The 24,342-nt window shown below is 30.8% G+C and overlaps 4 protein-coding genes across 5 annotated transcripts; 1 reads left to right on the top strand and 3 right to left on the bottom strand.

The window, feature by feature from the left end:
* Positions 1 to 778: 778 nt before the first annotated feature.
* Positions 779 to 4,635, bottom strand: LOC102664814 (putative protein TPRXL). 2 transcript variants are annotated; one of them, XM_006592274.4, is made up of 2 exons: positions 3,831 to 4,635; positions 779 to 2,568 (listed from the first exon to the last, which is right to left on the bottom strand). In XM_006592274.4, exons 1-2 carry the CDS (start codon positions 4,531 to 4,533, stop codon positions 2,561 to 2,563), a joined length of 711 nt encoding a protein of 236 aa, XP_006592337.1. In that variant the 5' UTR covers positions 4,534 to 4,635; the 3' UTR covers positions 779 to 2,560. The 2 variants fall into 2 exon arrangements, with proteins under 2 accessions (XP_006592337.1, XP_040863405.1); XM_041007471.1 differs by having other exon boundaries at positions 779 to 1,794.
* A 2,330-nt stretch (positions 4,636 to 6,965) lies between these two features.
* Positions 6,966 to 7,835, bottom strand: LOC100777267 (germin-like protein). Its single transcript, XM_026124655.1, has 2 exons — positions 7,710 to 7,835; positions 6,966 to 7,439 (listed from the first exon to the last, which is right to left on the bottom strand). The coding sequence occupies exons 1-2, from the start codon at positions 7,833 to 7,835 to the stop codon at positions 6,966 to 6,968; spliced, it is 600 nt and encodes a 199-aa protein (XP_025980440.1).
* Positions 7,836 to 13,741: 5,906 nt separating this feature from the next.
* LOC100776728 (germin-like protein) lies at positions 13,742 to 14,365 on the bottom strand. The gene has a single exon (XM_003540756.1). It carries the CDS (start codon positions 14,363 to 14,365, stop codon positions 13,742 to 13,744), a length of 624 nt encoding a protein of 207 aa, XP_003540804.1.
* A 3,683-nt stretch (positions 14,366 to 18,048) lies between these two features.
* Positions 18,049 to 21,555, top strand: LOC102664432 (RNA-binding protein FUS). Its single transcript, XM_006592270.4, has 2 exons — positions 18,049 to 18,228; positions 20,995 to 21,555. Exons 1-2 carry the CDS (start codon positions 18,123 to 18,125, stop codon positions 21,351 to 21,353), a joined length of 465 nt encoding a protein of 154 aa, XP_006592333.1. The 5' UTR covers positions 18,049 to 18,122; the 3' UTR covers positions 21,354 to 21,555.
* The last annotated feature ends 2,787 nt before the right edge of the window (positions 21,556 to 24,342 follow it).

Below are 24,342 nucleotides of genomic sequence, written 5' to 3'. Positions count from 1 at the left end.
TGACCCCATTGTATTGTGCATTTGTTTTTAATATGTAGTTGACATTTCTATGAAATTATACACAATACATGTCATTTTTGTCGACATTTTAAAATTCTGAAGAAAAAAAAATATACAACAGAAATATGATTCCATTATACACAATGTATAACGGAATCACACTTTCGTTGTATATTTTTTTAAAGAAAATTTGTTAAATGGAAGTGTGATTTCATTGTATAATGTATATTTTTATTCTAAAAAAATATAAAACGAAAATATGATTCAATTACACATTATATAACAGAATCACACTTCTGTCGTACCGTCATCTTTTAACCCCTTTTTTTCACAATAAAATCATAATTCTATTACGTATTTTTTCCCATGCCAAGATGCATTACGGATTGTGATTTCGTTGCATAATAGGGGGTGCAACAATTGTGCACAACGAACCCTCTTATTGCAAAATCATGATTCCATAATTTTAAAATTTTGAGGAATTGTAAGAACCAATAACGAACCCTCTTATAAATATTTTGAACATATAAATTATATCATAAGTTTATGATAAATAATTTATATTATAATCCAATATTATTTTTAATTATTGGTATTTTCTTTTAAATATATTAAAATTTAATTCAAAAAAATAAAATTTGAATTTAGAAATAAAGATAAAAATGATAGATTAAGAGAAACAAAACAACAACAAAAATAAAAATATTTTTTGTGTAAGAATAATTTTTATTAAGATATTTTAAGTTTTATATTGAGAGGATTTATAAGGCAAATAATATTTTGATAAGGCTGTGGCAAATGGCAAATCTTTCTGTTTCTCCCTTTACCACACTTAACTCACAACAATGGCTAATCTAGTAATGTTTATACCCAGCACAAGCCCACGCACACTGGACTCAGATACTTCAAAACTGAACAACGGTCGAATACCCCTTAAATAATTTTTGCAGAGTAGAAGAGATAGAACGTAAATCAAAGCACTGTCTTGCTAATTACTCGAAGTATATGGTTGTCTTTTTCTAATTGGATGCCACCACTATTGGGAAGATTCGCCGTATGCAGAGGCTGTGTCAAATACGAAAATTACTGATACCCAACAAAAGCAAAATTCTTAAGACTTATTATTTGTTTGAAAATATATATATTTTCAGAATTCATTTCTTACTTTCATAAATAATTACAAAAATGTTAATTTGATTTGATTTAATTTTTTTTAGAACAAAATGATTTTTTTTGCTAGAAACAAGGTATCCCCCAAAGCCAAAAGTTATACTACTAATCCTTGGGAGGTAAAGATCATTGAAATAAGTTTTATCTTTCCCAACAAACCCAACAAAGTCTTTTCCATATACAAAACCAAGGAATCGAACCTATGTTAGCATAAGGAACTCATCCATCGACTAACTTGCTGAACCTTCTTGGTGATGACAAAAAAATGTTTTCATCAATTCTAGTAAAAGTCTTTAAAAAAATTGAAATAGAAAACATTTTATCAAACTACCCATACTTCTTTTTTTGGGCAAATGATAGTTTATTAGTTTTGTTAGAAATATCATTCAAAACCACGACTTCTCTCCCTCTCCCTTCATCCTTACCTAACCCATCGGGTCAACCTTGTATCTCCATACTAACATCTAATTGGGTTATATCTTGGGCAAAGCCAAACCTTTCAGTCTGTAATAAGCTGCAAGCATTATGAAAAAAATAAAAATAAAAGGGGGAAATGGACCAGAAGATATAAGTATCTGCACTTGATTACTCATCAGTCATCACCTCCTCGAGGAACCATAGAAACTGTAAGAGTACCATCATAAGCTGAGAAAAACTAACTTCTTTTCTTTCCAAATTATCCACACAAAATATATATGTAGATTGGAAGGAGAATGTAGAGGAAAAACTTGCAAGATTACAAAGAACAGACTATCAATCTATTAGCAATATAACACAACAAAGAATTTAGAGAAAACTGAAGCATACGAAAGAAGACAGAAAGATGGGATACATCCGAGAATATCTTCATACACAACTTCATAATAAAAGCCATAGCAAACAAGACTCTTCACACAGTAGACTGACTCCAGGCCATCTTTCTGTTACGTTTAGGTGGAACAAAGTGAAATAGGAAGAGAGAAACCAAAGATGCAAGTTAAAATGTACGCTCAATGGCTCTAGACCATTGATCATTTTTACTCACCCTTTATTTAGGGAAGACAATAAATAGTACTTCAATGCATGTCTCCTTACTCTCATGGCTAACAACTTTTACATCTGTAATCTTGCCTATTTATATACTCTGATCCGAAACCATTATTAACATTATACTAATGAGTAATGACATAATGCATGTGTTTGACAAACAAGTAAAGCACAAATGTTATTATAATATTAATTATGAAAAATTAAAAAAAGAAAGCATTGATTTTAGTATATACCTTAAAAACTAACGTACCCCAACGCTTGAAGGCTCCTTGCCATACGAAGGTACAGAGGAGAAACATTGTATACAGTCTTACCTCAAGGCGCAATTTTATCACTGCGCCGGGGCTCACTCTCAATTGAACTATGTACCTTAATTAAAAAATATTCAATTCCTAATTATAAGATATTCCAAACAAAAGTATTTAATGTAATAATATTTTTTAAAAAATCTTTCAAATTTCAACTATAAAATATGAAAAATACATTATGAAAGTATGGGTAAGATTACGCACTATAATACCTCTATTGTACCCATAACTGCAAAATTTTAGGTAAATATCTATACTGATCAAGATCCATTTGATTGGTATAAACCCTACCCCTTGCAAGTAACTTCTAAAATACCCAATAAATTTGTGTCTGATGGCCATCCCTATTTCCATTCCACTCTTTCATTCCTAAGCACAACTTAGTTTTTGTTGTTGTTGCTAGTTGCTAACCTACACAATCAGAGTAACAATAGCTCCACATCTACTTCTTTCAAATTATAGACCCAAAAAAAAATCAGTATCATTAACAGAGAAATAATCAAAACCAACAGAACCACCATATCCCAAATTTACTAGATACTAGATAGGTACCTTCACTATTCGTTGTGGGGCAAAACTACAGCAAGTAATCAAGGCCCTGACCAAACTGTGTAAGACTACGGGTTGAAGGAGTAATTATTCTTTTATCATACACCCAAAGAAAAGGAGCTAACGCCTAACTAGACCAAAACTGAGCATGACAGCTTAAAACGTACCAACAACATTCATTAGATTTAGGATCCAGTAGGAGAAACAAACACCCTCAACCTCAAGAAGATGGATGCATTAAATCATCCTAGAAGTAGAAATGTTTATAGAGAAGTTCATTTCATCTTTCTTTTTTTCTTTCCCGCAGAGTACTTCTGGATAATCCAAACAGACCCTTATATAACCTTCATATTCATCAGCATTCCACAACATCTTAAAGCCCAATTTACATAACACATTCTAGAAAATAGGTGTTAATATAAAATCATTCACTAATCTTCACTTTAATTACTTAACTTATGAAATTGTTAGATCCCAGAGCTTTCTATAAGCAAATGGTTTAGAGTTTGACACTCTAGTTCCGAAAAAAACAAAAATTCATTTTCTCTCCATTGTTAACTATTTATTTACGCAAGTGCATATTTCACATTATTTTCTCAGGCAAAGAAAGAAAATCAAAAGAGAAAGTGAGGGAAGCCTATGTTATGAATTACGTTAGATAGGGCAATCCACGAGTTCAGGACAAATTCAGACTCAATATAATAGAGTTCAATCAATGAGTTAAAATTAAGCCCTAATTGAAGAATTTGAATTGAATGAATCAACCGAGGAAACCTGTTTGGCGCCAAACGGCATTTCGAACCTGACGCATATCTCTCCCTTTCAGCGTTCTCCCTATCCCTTCCAGAACCGAATAAGCGAGCATCGGCGATTGATCTGAGTTTCTCGCAACGAATTCGTGCGGAGGCACCATCTCCTCGTCCTCGTCCTCCTCGCCGTCTTCGTCCTCGTCATTGTCATCGAAGTCGCAGTGTCTCCGCCGCGCCTTCATCGACAGGATCGGGACGTTCACCGGCGCGGACTGGTGGAACATGACGGACGATTGCGCCGGCGGCGGAGGTCGCGGGATGGAGGGAATGACGCGCGAAGAGGAGGAGGAGGAGGAGGCGGAGGAGATTGAAGAGATTGAGGCCTTGTGGAAGTGCTGCGAAACGTTCCGGAAGTTGCGGGAGGTTCCGTTCTCGGGGAGCGCGGCGAGGATGCCGTGGGGATGGTGGTGGTTGTGGTGGTGGTGGTGGTTCGGAGTGGCGGAGGAAGATGACGAGGAGGAGGAGGAGAAGGAAGAAGTGGAGGCGCTGTGGTGGTTGTGTTCGGCGCCATAGTCGCTGCTGAAGAAAACGACGTCGTCCTCGTGGAGCTCGTCGTTGGAGGCCACGGAGTTTGAGAAGTGCGGCGGCGCGTGAGACGGAACGCAGAGGAAGCGTTCCGAGGCGGAGAGTTTTCGGTTCGGGAGCCGGTTCGGACCGAATGAATCCATGTCGGTTAGGTTCGGAAAGGTGAGAGTAACGGAAATAGGTTGCAGAGCAGTGAGTGGTGAACGGTGACGAGACTGAAGAGGCTAATCGCCAGGCTTTTTCTTACCGTCTTTAATATAAAAAAATAATAATTGTATGATGTGTTAAAAAAATTTGGTAACTGAAATGGACGGTTAAAATTTTTTAATATAGAAAAGGGGAGTTATCCTCAATAATTGTATTCGGTACACATAAATTGACCTAAAACGTGCGTAAAACGAACATCAAACACACTATTCAAAACACTTTTTGTCATGAGCCATGACATTTTTTTTATTATAATATTGTCATGACATGTTAAAAACAGTACTAGGATATGCTAAAAAGTACCCTTTACACTAATTAGTCTTTTTCATTGCTTATTGATGATTAGTTTATCATTTTTTTTATAATAAACATTTTAAAACTTATATTTAACTCATTGATCGATAATATAATTATTTTATACTTACAATTTATAATTTTTTTCCAAAAAAAAAATAGTATATAAAACTCTAAGGACTCATTTGAGGTGATCATGAGATTTTGGTTTTTAAATACAATTATTAAAATAAAACACGTTTGATAAAGTTGAGTTAAAATAGTTTTTAAATCATTTTTAAAATACTTTTACATTTATTTTGAAAATCAAGATTTTTTTTAAAAAAAAAACACATATTTGATCATCACAGTTTTTGTTATTATCGTCGTTATCATTGTCGTCCCCATCACCAATACCACCTTTATGACCACCACCATTGCTTGTCAACATCAACATCACTATTATCACTACCGTCACCACAGTCATTACTATCACCACCATCACCAGTATTATTATCACCATCTCAGTCGTCACTATTGGATGTCACTACTAACATAATTGCAGACACCAATATTGCTACTATCACCTTTATTGCACTGCAATCACTACTAGTATCTCTATTATCATCGATGATGACACCATCACTGTTATCATTATCGTCACCCCCACAAAAACACTCTTAAAAAATAAATAACTTTAATGTAGTATAAAACTTTAAAAATGAATTTATTTTAAAACTAATTGTATTTTAAATTTTTTTAAACTAAAACTAAAAACTAATTTTTATTTTTTAAAATTTCAAAACTCAAACCTAAATCACCTCAAACTTTTACATTCTTAAAATCATTCTTAAAAAATTAATAATTTTATGCTACATAGTTTTTTTTCATCAGATGATAACTATTAATGAGTGTTAATTTGGATCCAAAATCATGTCGTTTCATATGCATAAACTTTAATAATGTGTTTGAATCAGATTAAATTTTCCATAATCAATCCCAATTCCACATTAAAAATTAAAACAATATATTTTTTATTTTCTCAATTTTTTTATCGTAACTTTGCTAGTAAATAACAATTAAATACACTATTAAGATACTATATTTTCTAATGAGTAGTGATATTATATTTTCTAATGAGTACTGATATATATTTTCACATTCCAATGATTTTAGACACCTTATTAATTTAGCATTATTTTCTTGTCACATCAAATACATATTATACCTATTACATTTATATGAGATGTCTAGAAAATATTTTTCTTTTTTAATTAGAAAATTATATTTAGACATCCTTTGACGTATAGGCACTTTGAGAAAGATTAAAAAAGAAGAAAAAGAGATAAATAATTGATATTAAGAAAAAATAAATAAAATTAAAAATAGAGGTATCAAATATTAATGAAATATTATTAATATTGAGATATCTAAATATCATAACTTTTTCTAATTTTAAGATGGTGGACAATTTTTACCTATGAAGCAATGATACATAAATATCTTTTGATTTTAAATATTTATATCTTTAATATCTGTCTTTCTATTATATCATAAATTATATTATATTTATATATATTTTTTTCTGTCTAGGTGTATTAGAGGACAATGAGTGTCCACTAAACATTTTTCTTTACTTGTGGGATGACAAACCCAAACACGCTGTTGCACTCTTAGCACTCTTAAAAGTATTCTAACTAATTAACTAAAATTCGTTATTGAACGCCATCTTAATTAGAAAATATCCCAAAACAAAACAATTGTGAGGTCTGATATGGAGCAGTACATATTTGATTAAGAGTAGCCTACTCCCCTTAAAATATTTCCACATCCTACTTATTTTTAGTGGATTTTCAAGAAGATTGAAACCACCAGCAATCAAAAGGGAGATGGAGAAAACACAAATCTCGATACTTTTATTTCATACCATTATTTAATAAAGCAATAATAGACAGAAGGAATAATTGCACACATAATTAGCACTTACTGAACACTCAAATAAGAAAGAAATCAAGGAAATTTCAAACCAGAAAATCACATGAAACAACACAAAACTTAATTGCAAGTGTTGAACCGCATGCATGCATGATCAGGCCTAGGAAGCCAAACCTTTCTTCAAATTTCGAATGGTGGCAACATCGGTCTTGAAGGCCAAAGCCAAGACAGTGTCATCAATAGACGTGTTAAAAAACGTGTTAGGAAGAGAAACCGTGCCAGCATTAGCACTACCAAAGGCCGAAATAGCAAGAGCAGGATTCTTTGCATCGACATTGTGTTGGAAGTGGGCAAGACCACTGGGGAAAACTAACACATCCCCGATTTGAAGGCTCTGCGTGCAGAGCTTGTTGGTGGTTGTGTCGACAAACCCTACTTCAGAAGAACGAGGGTGAGTGTGGGGTGGGTTGACATTCCCACCTGGGAACTGAAGGACAGCATAAGACACACTTTGTCCATTCAGAGCAGGAAACTCTACCATGCTCGCTTTCGACACCTTAAAGGTTGAGGGTGAAGGGTTTTGACCAACGAGGACATGAAAGCCCGTGAAGGTGAAGAATTTCCTATCTGGGTTGTTGTATTCTGATAGCAATACTGCAGTTGATGACAACAATACTGCAATTCCCACCAGGCCCAAGAGGACAACAAGGAGGCCCACCCACCTTAATGATTTCATGTGAATCAAGTTTAGGATAAGGACAACAAACTAGGATTCTATTTTCTTCTATTCTGTTATTCTCTGTTTTTAGTGAATTTTACACAGCTAGCTAATGATTGGCAGCAGTAATCATTAGTTGTACTCCTTATAAATACCATCTAAAAGAATGAAAGAGGAGAGAATTATCACCCATTCCCTTAGTTTGTAGTCAATGAGAATGTCTGGGTCGCTGGCCATTGTTACTTGCACGATGGCAAAAGCTGATAGGATAACCAAATAGAGAAGTTTCAAGGTAGAGGAATATTTAGACATGGTTTTTTAGAGTTAATATATATGTTACGAGGCTTGAAGTGTGTGAAGCTAGGATAAGAAATAAGGTTCAAATACGTGCTTTTGGGATATTAGGGATGATATGTGTGTTTCTATATATAGGGTTTGTCAGGAAGGGAGGAGAGTAGAGAGCCTTTGTAATTTCCATCTATTATCTGCAGGCCATGCGGGCGACACAATCCACAATTATTAATGGAGATTACAATGTAGACTTGGTTCAGTGCATGGTTGTAGTTTGATTGAGCTATTTAGCATATAGAAGACATGCACCAATAATTAACAATGCTGTAAGTTAGGCTTTCATCGAAACTTTGGCGAATTATATATACTTTGAATCTTTGATTAGGTCAGTTAATAACTTCTATATCTGATTCACATCTGACCAAGGATTAACATGGGAATGTATTGCAAATATACCTCTAAGTAAATTACATGTAAAAAAAGAATTTAACTAAAATACACTAATAGTATTGTTAGTGTTAATATGTAAAAAAAAAAAATCAAGTGTTGAAAAACATGTTTGATAGGTTAATTTCGACTTTTCAAAAACCGTATTCCAAATGGAAGGTTGAAATTAATTCAAAGAATATTGGCAAAATGGTTATAATTCGAGTCAAAGGTCGAACGAAGGTTGAGATTGAAGAAATTAGAAATGGAAATTCTTAGAGTAGCTAAGTTTCAAATGAAGCATCTTGAAGCAAGGGTTCGAATCGAGACGAACTTATCAGTAGTGGGTGTTCACGTGTGGATCAATTTTGAGCTAAAAGGTATTTGATTCAATGATTAAAATAACTTACAGTTTGGATTTTTTTTTTTAATTGCATAGTTATATTATGCCAAACAACATATATATTACAATACAATACTTTTTATTACTATGCCAAAGAAAACTCAATTGTTAAAACCATAGAAATTAAATCATAATACTCTATTGGGATTATAAGAAAATCATAGTACTCTACTGGACCTATTGAAAAATCATATTATGCAAAACAAATTTAAATTTTTTGATATTTAGAATTTTTATTTAGTTTTACTAGTGAAAATATTAAAGTATTTGATGCTAATAACCATATAACACTTCAAACATATATAGACTATTAAAAATAAATTTACACATAACATGATAATTATACTTTTATTTGTTTATATATATATATATATATATATATATATATATATATATATATATATATATATATGTATGTATATATCTTTATTCAAATTGTTACTAAAAAATAATATTTAATTAAATATATTTAATTTCTATAAATAAGTAAGAGGTTATAATGAATATAAAAAAATAAACATAAGTGATATAATAAATTTATAAAAAATAAATAAATGCATATGTATAAGTTTGATTTGAATTGGTCAGACAAATCCTTTTAAAACAAGAAAAAAAAAACGCATCCACCAAAAAACAGTGAATGAGGAAATGTTATCGATGATTTTATTTCATATCGTTATTAATAAAGCAATAGACAAATAAATAAATAAATAAATAACTGAACATAAGCACTTATTGAACAGTCAAATGAAGGGGAAAAAAAATTAAAAACTAAGGAACGAAGGAGAGCAGGCACAAACGTTGAACCCCACGAACATGATCAGGCAGCTAGGAAGCAAAGCCTTTCTTTAAATGTCTTTAAAAATAAATTGGATTGGATCAGTTTTTAATATCAAATATAAAATCTGATCTAATCTAATTAAAAAATCATTTTTTTTATAATTTCCCCATAAGTGTCAAACTCTGTATTTCGAGTATTGCAATATCTCAAAAGTCATTTTTTAGCTTCAATTTTCTTCATTTTCTCTTCAATTGTAGCCTTCTCTTTACAAATATTCACTTACTTTGTTATATAAAGCAATGAATTAGTTGACACCCTTGTTTTGTTCGTCGGTAATTTCTCAATTATATTAGCAATGGCTTCAAATTACTCTCTGTATCCCACTTTGCATGTTCAATTTCAAAGTAGTGATGGAGAAAATGCTTATGACCGAAGTTGAAAGGGTTACCATCGAAGTAGATTGTTGAGTATAGTTGGTTCAGACTATTGTGGAGGAAGTTGATAATTCTCTTAAAAGGAAATCAAGTAAGGAAAAATGGTCATCCTTGAATTTGATTCAATAATCATCAATATCCCCTAGTATATTCTCTAAAACCTTTTTTTATGCTTCGTGACTTGGATGGGTTGTGTCCTCGCAGCAATACCAAGCATAGGCCATATCCAAAAACAATTATATATCATCCAATCAAATTTATTAGGTATGATAAATTTATTGTATTTTATAATAAATAATTGCTTTACCGATCATAAATATTATATAATTTCTTAATCAATTAGTTTACATCGAGAGTACTTAGAGATTATTATTTTTAAATGTGTTACTAGCTGCAAAAACAGCTTAGTGATTTTCTAGTATTCGAGGTTTAGGTTCTTTCAGAAAAGGTCAAAAAACAGTTATTTTATTTCTTCATTGCCATGATATTACATGATTCATATATATATATATATACAATTCCCAACATACTCTTCTATGGAACCTTATGATGTTATCCGACAATTTTAGCATTGATAAGGAAACTCTTAGAAAAGATTTTTATTCTCCGGAGAATGAGCCTAAAGGAGATGGTACAAACAGAAAACAAATTGAAGACAAGTTCTACGAATTTGTCGAAAGAGTCAAAATTAATGTCATTTTCTTTATATATATATATATATATATATATATATATATCAATCATTGAGGCTTGTTAATTCGAAAAAGCTGTTAATCAAATTCTAACAAATTAGTAACAGGAATCTAGCCAATAACAAAAAAGGATAAAACAAATGAAAAAAAGGTGATAACGGCAAAATTTGGATTTAATTAGTAGTCAAATTTGATTAAGAATGATTAAAATTTCTCTACTTTATTGTTATTTTTAATGGAATAATGAGGATTTTAATATCATTCTAATTCTTAACTGGTAGAATTAAAAAAAAAAATTATAAGTGCTTTGAAAGAAAATTGATGTAAAAATTTAAAGAAAAAGTCTCGAAGAAAAAGTTAAAGATTGTGACAGTTCACTTAATGTATAAGACAGGCCCAACGCGTCACCTCGCTCAGGGGCCTACCTAAGCTTAACGTGAAGAAGACCCCCAAAGAAGGTCAAATGTGTGCTTAGTGTAAATCCTGCACTAAGTACGTGATCACTGCCATACCCGCTAAGCTCAGAAGGGCGCGCTAAGCACGCAAGGTCGCGTGAATTTTAAGCTACCTTAGATCTATAAAAGGAGTAGGAAGCAAAGGAAAATGACACACTAAAACTCAAAGCTCTCTATTGAATACATCCAAAGTCTGAACAACTCTAATAGGGGAAACTCTCTTTCTATAGTCATTCTCTCCTTCTCTTCTTCTATCCATCTCTCTTATTCTTTCATCCCTGTCAATCCCTAAAGTGTAAAGTCTCTCATAGCAATGAGAGGTTAAACCTCCCATTGTTGGGAGCCTAGAGGTCAACTCTTGTAATCTAATTTTTTCATATTACCTATTTAATGTAATTCTAGTTTTTATTGTTCTTTTCTGTACTTTATTGTTATTGATTGTGGTCTCATGCATTCTGTTTAGGAAGTAATACGTTGGAAAATGATTATTTTTTAAAAAATTGGAAAATGACATCTAAATGAAATCATGTCTAGGAATAGAGTGATGTTTGTTTAGCCTATTTCATGCATCTTTGTTCTTAATGTGATTTAATGTTTTGTCTTTGCAAAGGAATTTGGGAGAAAAAATAGATAAATTAGGTCATTTCATGCGAGGAATCAAAGTTAGAGTATCATGGTAGACGCGGGTAAAAATTGAGATAATATTAGATAGAGAAAAATTATTAACATTGCTTCACAAGTAATTTTGGTATGCTAGGCCCCAACACATTTGCATTTTGAATCATCTTTCGCATTCAAATTATTATTTATTTTTCTGGTCTTCTTATCTTTTACTTTTTCCCTTTAATTTTTCACTTACAATTCCTTATCTTTTCTACTCTATCAATTGCTTGAAAATTGAGTTTGCACCAATCTAAGTACAAAGTCCTTGTGGGCTCGACACTCCGACTTCCGTTTACTTTATTACTAGTGACAATTTAGTACACTTGCAAATGAGTTAACAAAAGGATAAATGACACACATGATATGCTTCGTTAGCCAATTAAGTCCTACCACCTTAGCATTTCTTAATCGAATATGTCTAATGGTTGTTGTTGTGTTGCCTTCTTCATAACATTCCCTGGCCCATCAAAAAACACCTTGTCTTCAAGGTGTTGGGACCTCAAATCCAGACCTCAAAACAACTTGGTGACACAATTCAAAAACAAAAAAATTGTTGAAAAACAGGGGTGGCTTTAGAAAAAATAGCACATGTGTGGAGTTGGGCCATGGTGATTTGGGCTTACTGTGGGGTAGGTGTAGAAAAGAAAAAGGAAAAAAATGTGGAGTTTTGTAGGAACACAAGGGTCACGCATATGAGAAAGGGGTTCGAGACCCTTGTGTGGAAACGGTGGTGGTGTTGTTTTCGACTTCAAGGTGTCCGCACGTTGTGAAAGGAAACAACAGTGGTAGGCAGAGTGGTGGAAGACACACAATGATTGTATATGTTGACATTGATTCCGACTCGACAGCGGCTACAAGTGACGACGTCGTGGAATGAGGGCACTGCAGTCGTTCATGTACCAGAGGATAGTATAATCCAATCAAACCCCATTTCTACCCAAGTCCTTTAGGATCCCAAAGGCTGTTCCAGCTAAGCTCACCTGGTTCAACAACCTTCCCTAGATATGCTTCTACAATTTCCTTCATCTTGGTGAGAACAAAGGCACCAATGTGGCCAGGGAAATATTGTTGCCCATTAGCTTCCACCCACGCATCGCCATTTGGAGCCTTAACAATCCTGAATGGAACCATTTTCATCTCCTTTTGTGTTTGAGCATCATCAAAGCACTTACCAATTGACCACTTGGTATCAAGGAGAGTGTTTGGTGGGTTAGGTACAACTTGAGGCTTGGCTGGGGTACCTACAAGCAGCTCCGTTGTACACAAAAAAGACAAATTCATCTGTGACGTCACAAGGGACTTTCTTGTCGGCAACACCTCCATCTTCAGTGTTTGACCGAGGAATCATGCCAGTGGTGGGTTTCTTGGATGAAGAGGTCGAAGAAGGCTTGAGCACATTGAAAACTGATAGTGAATTTCAAGAAGGGTCAACCTCTAAAGAATTTTGTCCAGTTTGGTGGACATGAAGTTTTGAGTAGCGATGAAGTGGAGTTGATCGGAGGTGAGTTTCGCGATGGTGGCTTCGATGCGGTCCATAATGGACGTGGAAGAAACGAAGGCAATCATTGATGCTCAATGAAAACACCAAATTGTTATGAAATACAAAAAAAAACTTAGTGATTTCTTAATATTCAAGGTCTAGGTTCCTCCAGAAAAGGTGAGAAAATAATTGTTTTATTTCTTCATTGCCATGATATTACATATATAATGGTTCTTGCTGTGTTGTCTTCTTCGTAACAAAATGTCTTTAAAAATAAAAACAAATGTGATATGTGAAAGTGAAATAGGCATTATGAAGAGATTGGCTTATCGATCCCCCTTAATAAATATTTTAAAGCAATGTCAAGAAGATTGAAGTCATGAGCCATCGAATAAGAAAGGTGAGACGTGAAAAGCACTAATGTTAATGATGCTGTTATTTCATATCCTTATTCATAAAACAATAACAAGATCAAACAATTGCACAATTAAGCACTCATTGAACAATCAAATAAAGAAGAAGAAAAAAAACAGCAGGTTAAAAACTAAGGAGCGAAACAAATTAAGCAGGCCTCCATGAACATGATATCAGGTTTAAGGAGCAAAGCCTTTCTTCAAAGTCTGAATGGTGGCAACGTTAGTCTTGAAGGACAAAGCTAAGACAGTGTCATCAATGGAGGTGTTGAAGAGCGTGTTGGGAAGAGAAACCGTGCCGGAGTTGGCACTAGCAAAGGACGAAATAGCAAGAGCAGGCTTACTAGCATCGGCGTTGTGTTGGAAGTGAACAAGACCCTTTGGGAAGACAAACATGTCCCCAGCTTGAAGGCTCTGCGTGAAGAGCTTGTTGGTGGTGTCCACAAACCCTACTTGAAGAGAACCTTGTGCAACAAAAAGAAGCTCTGCAGAACGAGGGTGAGTGTGGGGTGGGTTGATGGTATTTGCTGGGAACTGAAGAACAGCATAAGACACACTTTGTCCGTTCAGTGCTGGAAACTCTGCCATGGTTGCTTTCAATACTTTGAAAGTTGAGGGTGGTGAGTTTTGACCTACCAGGACACGGAAGCCTGTGTAGGTGAAAAAGTTCCCATCTGGTATCATGCCATTTATTGGGCCTATGAAGTCACTCAGAATGTCTGGGTCACCCGCAAGTGCCATTTGCACGATGGCAAAAGCTGATATGACAACTGAGACAACTTTCAAGGTGGTGGAATTAGACATCCTTTGCTTTATGTATTACACACAGTTAATAGCAAATTAAAGAGGTAGTAATGTTGAACACCTTGAAATACTGGATATTAGGGATGATGTGTGTGCCTCTATATATAGGGTTAATATCTGGTTGGGAATTTTTTAGAAGGGAAGAGGTGATTTCTAATTTCTATCTATCTACCTGCAGGCCATTCGGACGATACCCAAGATTATTGGAGATTACAAAGTACATGCAAGACACCATGGGAATATAGTGTCCAGCCTTATTCCTAGTACAATGTTTTGATAAGGTTAATTAATTAATATTTAATCACATATTAACATGGGAATATACTGCAATGATACTTTCCGGCAAATTATATATAAAAATATAATTTAAAGAAAATGCACTGAAAATATAAACATTTGTCATGTTATTGTCTAATTATAATTTGTCTTTTTTTATATAAAACACAGGTATTATTCATAGATTAAATTACTTTTGCAAAAATTAATGTCTTTGTAATAATTATTTAAAAATCATAGGATGATTTCTAATTAGCTAATAATATAAAATAAGTTTATATTTACAATTTATAAAAATTAAACTCTATAATATTATGACCTTTTATTCTATATTTATTGATGTTTTAGTATTTTGTTTGTATTTCAAAACTATTAATGTTTTACAAATTTAAATATTATTAATTATATTTTTATTTAAGTCCTTATTAATATTTGGCACAATAGTTTTTTATGTCTTAATCTTTTTGTTTATCAAGAAAGAAACTTTGAGTAATTTAAAATTTAAAATTTGATCAAAAATTACTTTCATCAAGGATGAAATTTGGGTTTAATACTATTATAATTTATCATAAATAATGAGATATTAAAAAGGGTATTTTAGTGTAAATATAATAATATCTTATACATTTATTAAATGTTATTTAATCTCACGTTAAGAAATATACATGTCAATTTTTTATTTATTTATGTAATATTAGTGTGAAAAACTTTACAATTTAACTAATTAAAAATTCTGGTATGTGAGATTTATGGTAGAAAAAAAAAGAATTTAGATTAAGAAATAACATAGAATTAAGAGAAGGAGGAGTACAGTACAACACAAATAAGCAAATTACATGACAACTTTTTGTTATGTGTAATTTGATGGACAATGACAAAATAACACGGAATTTACTGAAATACCCTCTTTAAACGACCTGGTGTTGTTCCTTCTTTTGGATTGGATTACGCATCTTCGTTCTTCTCTTGACCTCTTCATCTGTCTTCTTCTTTCTTTCTTTCTTTTTTTATAGTTTATATTATTCACTTTAATATGAAATGGGCACATACCCAATTGTTACAAGTAGTTTGTTGTTGAGAATACCATTGCTTGATTCGACAAGTGTAGCTCTTGCTAAGAATATTTGCAAGGAAACTTGGACAGCCCATTTAAATGCCATAGCTTCAAATATATATATCAACATATTGTAGCAAGGTGTAGCACATGCCAAAACCTATCGAACTTCATTGCGGAATAAAATTCTCATTCCCCTGCCCTGTTCGATCGTGATGAATTGCAGCGTTCGTTCCTCAACCGGTTGTGGCAGTGTAGGAACGTGTGGAAGAGAAAGGAGAAAAGGAGGGATAATTTTGATTTTCTTGATTATTAGTCATGGAATAAAAAGTTGTTCTCTGATTTAATACATGTTTGGATCTATGGTGGAAGCAAGGAAGATGAGGTTTTCCTCCAAAGTGAGCTTGGGTGCAAACGGATGGTACCACCAACAATCCAAACACAGCAGTGAGTTACAAATTGTTAGACTTTTTCTTCAGTCTTGTTCTCTCTATATATATACATACAGGTTCTCATGTCCAGAAGTGAGAAAGGAATATTAATTTACACAATGTTCCAACTTTCAAATATGAATTAAACTAGCTTAAATAAATAAAAAATGTGGTTAGAGATACAAAATTGATAATGCGTGAAGACGTATTTTATAGTTTTTGTCTTAAAAAAAGTTCAGGAAAAAGAAAGGATTTTATAGTTTTTTCTAGAAGTGTTATAATTAAGGGGGGTGTATTGGATTGGGATTTTGAGAGAATATTTTGACAAAAACAATCTTGAATATTTTAAAAGATTATGTGGGATTGTATTGATTTTGTGGGATTTTAAAAGATTTTTTTTAAAAGACTTTTTACAATCAGGATTCTTAACCCAAGATTTTAATGGATTTTTAACACAGATTTTTAAGATTTCAAAGTACTTTATGGATTTTTAAGATTTTGAAAGATTAATACATTTTAAACAAAAAAATAACGGAAGTTACAAAAGTGAATGAAAAAGATGATAAATAAATTATAATGTTTGAATAAAGAAAATAAAAACGATAGAAATTTTAAACCTTTTAATAACAAAGTCATTATTGCCTAAAAAAATAATAATAAAGTGATTCTCACTTCATGTTCGCCTAATTATTAGCATTTCTCCACATATCTGAACCTATATTAGTCCTCCATATATTAGCATCTTCTCGTTCCTGCTCTTGTGTTTGAACAATGGGTTCATGATCATTGTCTTCGTAATTTGGTAACACTGAAGATGAAGATGAAGACTCGTCAGTAGGTTCCACTGGAAATTCATCAGAACGACATTCTTTGCGAAGAAAATTATGAAGTGCTGCACATGCCAACACAAGCTCTGCTTGTGTTTTAAATAGAAATGGAGGTGCTGACTTAAAAATTGTGAACCGCGATTTAAAAATACCAAATATCCTCTCAATCACATTCCTTAAGGATGCATGCCGAAGATTAATAACACAATAACAATTAAAAAATTATTAACACAATAATAAAAATAATAACACGCTGTCAAAAAAATAATAATAACACATTAATAATTAACATTTTAATAATAACACAAGAAAATAATAATAATAATAATGGACGTTGTAAAAAAACAAGTTGAAGAAACAGAAAAAAAAAGAGTTTTTTATTTTGATTTGCATATACAGTACTAAAAAAAAAGCAATATGAAATCTTGATGCATATCAATTGTCATTCTTTTGATGCATATTCATTGCCTGGACGTTGAAAACAATATGAATACGAAATCTTGAAGCATATACAGCACCCTTTTCTTTTGATTTGCGTAATATACATATAGTATGAACAATATTGACTATCGATTGCCATTAAAAAAATAGGTAAAATTGATTGAAAAGTTGTAAGAGAATGAACCTGTTAGTGGTTTGTGTCTTGTTCGGCAGGAGAAGAAAAAGTCTTTGGAAGATTATGAAAAGTCTCAAGGGTTTGGGTGAGATTGTTGGAGGAGTATTTTATGTGTATTTCTAACTAAAAAGTCTCTCAAAATCCATTCCACAAAAGAATCCATCAAAATCTATTTATTTTTGAATACCAAAAGACATTTTAAAAGTGGTAAGAAATCTCAATTGAATACCAACAGATTTTGTTGTCCTGAAAAAAAAATATTTATTGTTGAATACCACAAGATTTGTTTATATTTTATAAAAGTCTTAATTGAATACCACGAGACTTTTTAATCATAAAAAAGTCTTTTAAAATCCTTTGAAATCTTAATCCAATACAGCCCCCTAAGTTGCTTCAGTTAAAAGAAAAGAATTAGTAGGGAGTGGAAGCTGTACACGCGCTGTGAAGTATATAAATAGAAGTTCGTGCGAGGTTTATATATATTGAAAGTTTATTTTTTTTGACATATATATTGAAAGTTGAAACCCGTTGAATTGAAAGGAACTCGCTTGTAATGGAACACATATGGAAGCATGTGATGCTAGTCTGCATTGTGCTGCTGTTTCATCATCATCTTCTTCCGGTCACTGCAGAACACCAAAGAAACTCCTCTCATACAGGTATTGCTCATTTTATTCATTTAGTTGTGATTTTGTCTAAACTGCGTAGGCTAGGTACTGCTTATTGTAGTTATTTATAAATTAAGTACGTATATATATAACTCGGAATTTATCAAACTCTATATCATAATTAATTAATCATGTATAATGATAATAGTTGAAAATTTGACCTGTATCAATCGTAAGAGAAGGGAAAGAGAAAACAAATTTATGAAGAAAGAAAAAGTTTTATTTTTAATTAGATCGGCTAATTTGGTTTCTGTTTCCATGGATCATGCAATTAATTGTGTGAGGATTCTGAAGGTATGCAAACTTGTGATCATGATCAGAAGCCAAAGAAACTCAACTTTATTTTAATTTCCTTAAAAAATTATCATGGATATTTTTAGCGCTTTTGTGTTTGATATATAGAAGAGAAGAAAAGAAAATGTGAAAGAGTTTGGCATATATGCATTACTGCCATAGCAGACATTCCCTTTTTCTATGCAAGCAACATATAACTTTAAAGTTTTTTCTTTAAATGTGGATGACACACATATATTATTCTCAACTTAAAAACAAAGCAACCATTTTTATGTTTTTAATAAAAAGAAATTATATATATATATATATATATATATATATATATATATATATATATATATATATATATATATATATATATATATCATTGTTTGCCTTTGCCATATGCTGATCATTTGATAGCTAGCTATTTCTAGGGGTGTATTCTTCGATCTTCTTATAGGGTGGTGGAGCTAGCTGAGCTTCAAGTGTAAATTTTTTAAAATTTCTTTAACTTTTTAATTAACTTTATTAATATAATAATTTTATGGTTTAATTTTTTTCTCGAAACCCTTGTTTAATTTAAAAAAAATTTAAATAGTCATTTAATTTTACTATAGTTGTTGGTTTCATGACAAATTATTTTAAATTCTGAGTGAAAGGAAGAACAACTAGAAAGTTGTGTGTACATATGTATGTTTATAAGAGAATTTGTCGTGTTTATATTATCCACGATTCAATTATGTTATATTTTTTACCGTAAGCCCGTTAATTTGGAGTATTGGTATGATTGATTTTTCAACAAATTAAATAGGAATCAAACAGTATTATTATATTATTATTTAATAAATTAATGAAAATTTGAGAAAAGAAACTTTATTTTTTTAAAATGTTAATAAAAGATTAATTTAAAGCAAAAAAAAAAGTAAATATGTGCCAATTAGCATAATAACAAGCAATACGATATGACAACAAATTACAAATTTTAGGTATTTTATATAATTCTCTTTAAAAAATTATATTGAGAGTTTAATTCTTAATTTGTTTTATATTTCTTACGTAATTAAAATGTTAAAATTATGTAAAAAAATTGTCAAAGCACTAATGGATAACAAAAACTTTTATAAAATACCTAAAGAGAATTATATATATTTTTGTATATAAAAATTGACAAAAACACAAAATGGCATATACAACTCAAGAGAATTATATATAAAAAAAAAAAGATTAAATTATACCAGTATATCTATGATAACTATTATATTATTTTATATCACTTTCAACTGAATAATATTTTTTAGAAATAATTTATTGTTAAATTGAAAGTTTCTTTTACATATATCACATGTATACAATAATATATGTGAAAGAAAATAATAATTTTTTTTTTATAAAAAATAATGTGATGAAACAAAAGCACATATATCACATGTATAATTAGAACCATCACATATATTATTATTATATATCAAGTTATAAAAATAATATAATAATTATCAAAATTATAGTGATATAATTTGATCTCTTCTCTTATATCTAAAATTTTTAAAATACAAAGACCTAAGAAAAGATAAGAATAAAGAAAATAAGGATATGACAAATAGCATAATAACAATCAACAAATTAAGTATTAAAGAAAATCCACAAATTTTAAAATTATGAATTTCATTATTATATTTTTATTTTGAGAAAAAAAGAGAATTTTTATTTCTTTTGAGAAAAAAGAAAATGGAATTCAAAATTTTAAAATTTGTGAATTTTTTATCACTTTCAGAATTTATTGCCATATCGTGTTAGTTGTTATTATGTTAATGGTCACATTTTTAATTTTTCTCTTTAAATTAATATTTTTTAAAAATTAATTTTTTTTAATTATCATTAAATTTTAAAATAATAATATAATAATACAGTTTGACTCCTATTGGTTAAAAAATCAATACTCCAAATTAACATGGGCACCGTAGAAATTCTCTTGTTTATAATTAGTGGCATATCCACTCATTGGAGTGTGGGAACAATGTTACCCCACAAAATAATTTTTTTTATTTGAATATATTAAATAAATATTTTTTTATTTCAATAAAAAATAAATTATGTTCCAATAAGATAAATATAAATAGTTATAAAAGATAAAAGAAAAAATAAATTGATATTAAATTTACTCACTTTATCCTTTTAAATTTTACTGTTTTTAATTTTTTTTATTATCATTTTTAATAAAACTTATATAATTTTTGTTTGACAAAATATTAGACTATTTTATGTTCCCACTTGTAAAAAAAATTCTGGATACATCCCTGTTTATAATTATCCACTATTCAATTATGTTATGCTATATTATTAAAGATTTTGATTATAATATAATTACTTGAAAAATCAAATTCATGAAAGGATGTGTTAATATATAAGTAATTGATAATGCATGGAAACTTATACTAAACCATGAAAGAAAATTAACTTCATATATATTATAATAACTTGCAGACAAGGCAAGAACAACGGCTATAACAAGTTCAACAAAAATTATAGTAGCAGTTAATAGGCGGGGTGGTGGTGGCGGCGGCCATGCCGGTGGTAGTGGAGGTCGTGGGGGTTTTGGAGGTGGCCACGCAAGAAGCATGGGAATGTTTAATAGTCGTGGTGGTGGTCACGCAAGCAGCATGGGAATGCATGGTAGCACAATCCCTTTATATGGAGCTGCTGTTGGAGGCTCTGCTCATCAGAGAAACAATAATAATAATCACCATGGTAATAAAAGTAATGCCACATTAATTTACGTGTGCTTTTATCATTTCCTTCTTTTGTTTCTTTCTATTTCCATGGGAATTTCTCTATGTACCTAAGCACATATATTCTGTCGCTTAATTTATGTCGATATTCTGCAGTTATCCAATTTAACAACTTTTGTATACGATGTTCACAGTATAGTGTTATACGATGTTCACATGAAAAACCTTAAAAAAAAAAAAACTGATACATGAAAAGTGTATTTGTTTTAGTTCATTTATATTTTACTTAATTAATCTATAAATTCATTTGACTAAACTAAAGAATTTTTTTTTTTACCTTTTAATTTCCCTTCGTAATGATATATTTTTAACTGGTTAGGTTGGTAGTCTCTGCAAAATAAATGGACTGTATTTTTTTGGTTTGTGCGCACATACATCAGTTTTTTTTTTTGTTTTTTTTTTACAGATGTTCATCCTCCATCAGTTAAAACGGGCAAGTTCAAGGATGAAAAAATAATTTAAAGAAAATGTAATTAAACTAAAACTAAAGTCTAAATTAGAATTTTTTATATCTTCCTTTTATGTTATATTACTTGCCAACAATTGATAAAATTTAATAATATGATAAATATATTAATAAAGCACAAACCAAATAATAATAGAATATCCAGATAATTTAAATGAGTCAACAAACAAAGAAGGAGAATAACACATTACCATTTACCAATAATTAGCATTTCCAAATATCTCAAACACATCAATCAAATATTAAAAACATAAATAAAATAAATAATTATTAAATATAATTTCTATTTTAAAAAAAATACAATTAATAGTCTATGAGCTAGTCCGTTAACCTGTAAAATATGCATGCTAAGCCTATTTCTTATGCTGACTTCGATGGAAGACTCCACATTCTAAATTGATCTCATTTTATAGAGGTATGGTATCTATAATTAGGAGGAGAATTATCGATTTTACATGCCTATGAGAAATTAAGTAGTTACTTCGTCGGTACATTGGCAAAATTAAATTAAATCGAGAATAAGGTACATTGAATTTCCTGCAAAAGTTGGGTGATATGTTCTCAAATTAATTCTTTTCTCATGATTAACAAAATCAGATAAAAGAATTTGAATCGATCTATGCAAAGTCGTATCAAAGGAGAGTTTAATTACCTATCACAAATTCTTGGTCAATGGTCATAGACGTAAGAGTTTAGAAGAGAACAAGGAGGAAAAGTAAATTAAAGATAGGATTTTAAGAATCAAGTGGTAAGTGGTAAGGTGAAGTAGTAGATAGGTGGAGAGAAGCAGCAAAAGTTGCAATATGCCCATGGGAAAGAAGTTGCATGCAATATGCCCATGAGAAGCTTATCACGTTAACAGGACCACCAATTTCATTTTTGGAGGGTTATTTGTGAGTTTGTATAGTAATAATAATTCGTATAGGGGAAGGTTATATATATTTTATAGTTTTTTGGAACAATGAGCAGGTATATATGGAAGGTGCAAGGATGATGTATATGTAAAGACCAATTAATGAAGTCCGTGGTGCATTTAAATTAATCTTACATAATCATTTATACAAAGACAGTGACCATCATGTAATCAAAGGATAACATGAAATACTATGATATGATCATGAAGAAAAGAGAGAGAGATTCGTTGGCAATTGACATCAACAAAGACTATATATATGTTGAGAGGAAGAATTTTCTTAATTGGACAAAATCAGACATATATACAATGAACTTGACACTAGTTTAATTTTGTAATACATTTGGAATCATAGTTTACTAGTTGAGTCATTCATCATATATTCATATTGGAAATTTAACCTAGCTAATTAATGTTTATTTAAAAAATTTCATAAATTTATTTTATATCGAGTCCATACTTGATGACGGGGAAATGTCATGTTATCATGTTCAAGTCATCGTATGCTTAGATCTAAGAAAACATGTGAAACGATCCCTAAACTGTCATGTAAATAAAATCGCGACGATGACTGGTATTGACTAAATTAAATGAAGAAAAAAAAAGTCTTTGATGAATGAGATATAACCATGCTATATATAAAGTAATTGAACCCAAAATGAATTATGAGATGTTTTGTCGTTATTTTCAAGACGTGACTTTTTGTTTTTGAAATCTGTGACTTTAAAACGATGAGTATATTTTTTTTTACTGCAAAATGACGAGTAGGAGTAGATGATATAGTAGCAATTAAATTATAGACTTTAATCCTCTAAAAACAAAGTCATAGGCTTTAATGGTATGCAGCCACAAGTCTTTATTTCTACCAGTTTTTTTCCCCTTCAACTTTGGGCCTGTTTATGCCACGTAAAAAAACTTTCTAGGTTTTATACAAACATTATTTTTTGTGCTTTTGTAAAAGCTTTACACATACATTACTCATTGTTTTATTTTTTACTCAAATTAAATTTAATGTATGATACCATCTTTTGCATTTTTAGTGATATATACTACATTTACTCATTAAAAAAAATGATACTACATTTTTAGAAGAACTCATTACCATTTTAGTGAATAGAACTGATTTTTGTTTTAGTCCATTTCAAGTATACAATTAAAAAGATGCTAGTGCATGTGACTCTGAGATTTGATATCGAAATTAACCCCTTGAATTGAAAGGAGCTCGCTTGTAAGTTGTAATGGCACACATCAGGAAGCATGTTTTTTCTACATTGCATGTGCTGCTGCTGCTTCTTCTTCCGGCTAATTCAGAACACCAACGAAACTCCTCTCATACAGGTATTTCTTTCCCATTCTTTTCATATAGTTGTGATTCTTGTGAACTTGCGATTGCCTAAACTCCAGTAAGTACTGCATATATATTTTATTTATTATAAAATACTACTTCATTTTCGTAATTTTTTATGTTTAAGGTTATTACATATAGATTAAGAAATATTTAATGAAAATTAAAAATTATTATATTTGGACTAAAATGATCTTATTTAATACTTTAATATTTGATATTTGTAATTTAATATTAAATAACGGTGTATTTGAGAAAAATGTATTAATTAGATTTTGAAATTCTAAAACATTAAATGTTTTGAAAAGAATTTAAAAAA

This window comes from Glycine max, chromosome 12, assembly GCF_000004515.6.
Source record: "Glycine max cultivar Williams 82 chromosome 12, Glycine_max_v4.0, whole genome shotgun sequence".
Classification (NCBI taxonomy): Eukaryota; Viridiplantae; Streptophyta; class Magnoliopsida; order Fabales; family Fabaceae; genus Glycine; species Glycine max.
This window is presented reverse-complemented; position numbering and strand designations above follow the sequence as displayed.

Bases quoted from the DNA above. Each gene is read 5' to 3' on its own strand.
- LOC102664814 (XM_041007471.1), bottom strand. From the start codon at position 4,533: ATGGATTCATTCGGTCCGAACCGGCTCCCGAACCGAAAACTCTCCGCC. The intron at 1,795-3,830 runs GTTTCCTCGGTT...GTACTCTTACAG, and splicing joins TGCCGTTTGGCGCCAAACAG to TTTCTATGGTTCCTCGAGGA.
- LOC100777267 (XM_026124655.1), bottom strand. From the start codon at position 7,835: ATGTCTAAATATTCCTCTACCTTGAAACTTCTCTATTTGGTTATCCTA. The intron at 7,440-7,709 runs ATAATTCTCTCC...TCAGAATACAAC, and splicing joins ACAAACTAAGGGAATGGGTG to AACCCAGATAGGAAATTCTT.
- LOC100776728 (XM_003540756.1), bottom strand. From the start codon at position 14,365: ATGTCTAATTCCACCACCTTGAAAGTTGTCTCAGTTGTCATATCAGCT.
- LOC102664432 (XM_006592270.4), top strand. From the start codon at position 18,123: ATGGAACACATATGGAAGCATGTGATGCTAGTCTGCATTGTGCTGCTG. The intron at 18,229-20,994 runs GTATTGCTCATT...AATAACTTGCAG, and splicing joins AAGAAACTCCTCTCATACAG to ACAAGGCAAGAACAACGGCT.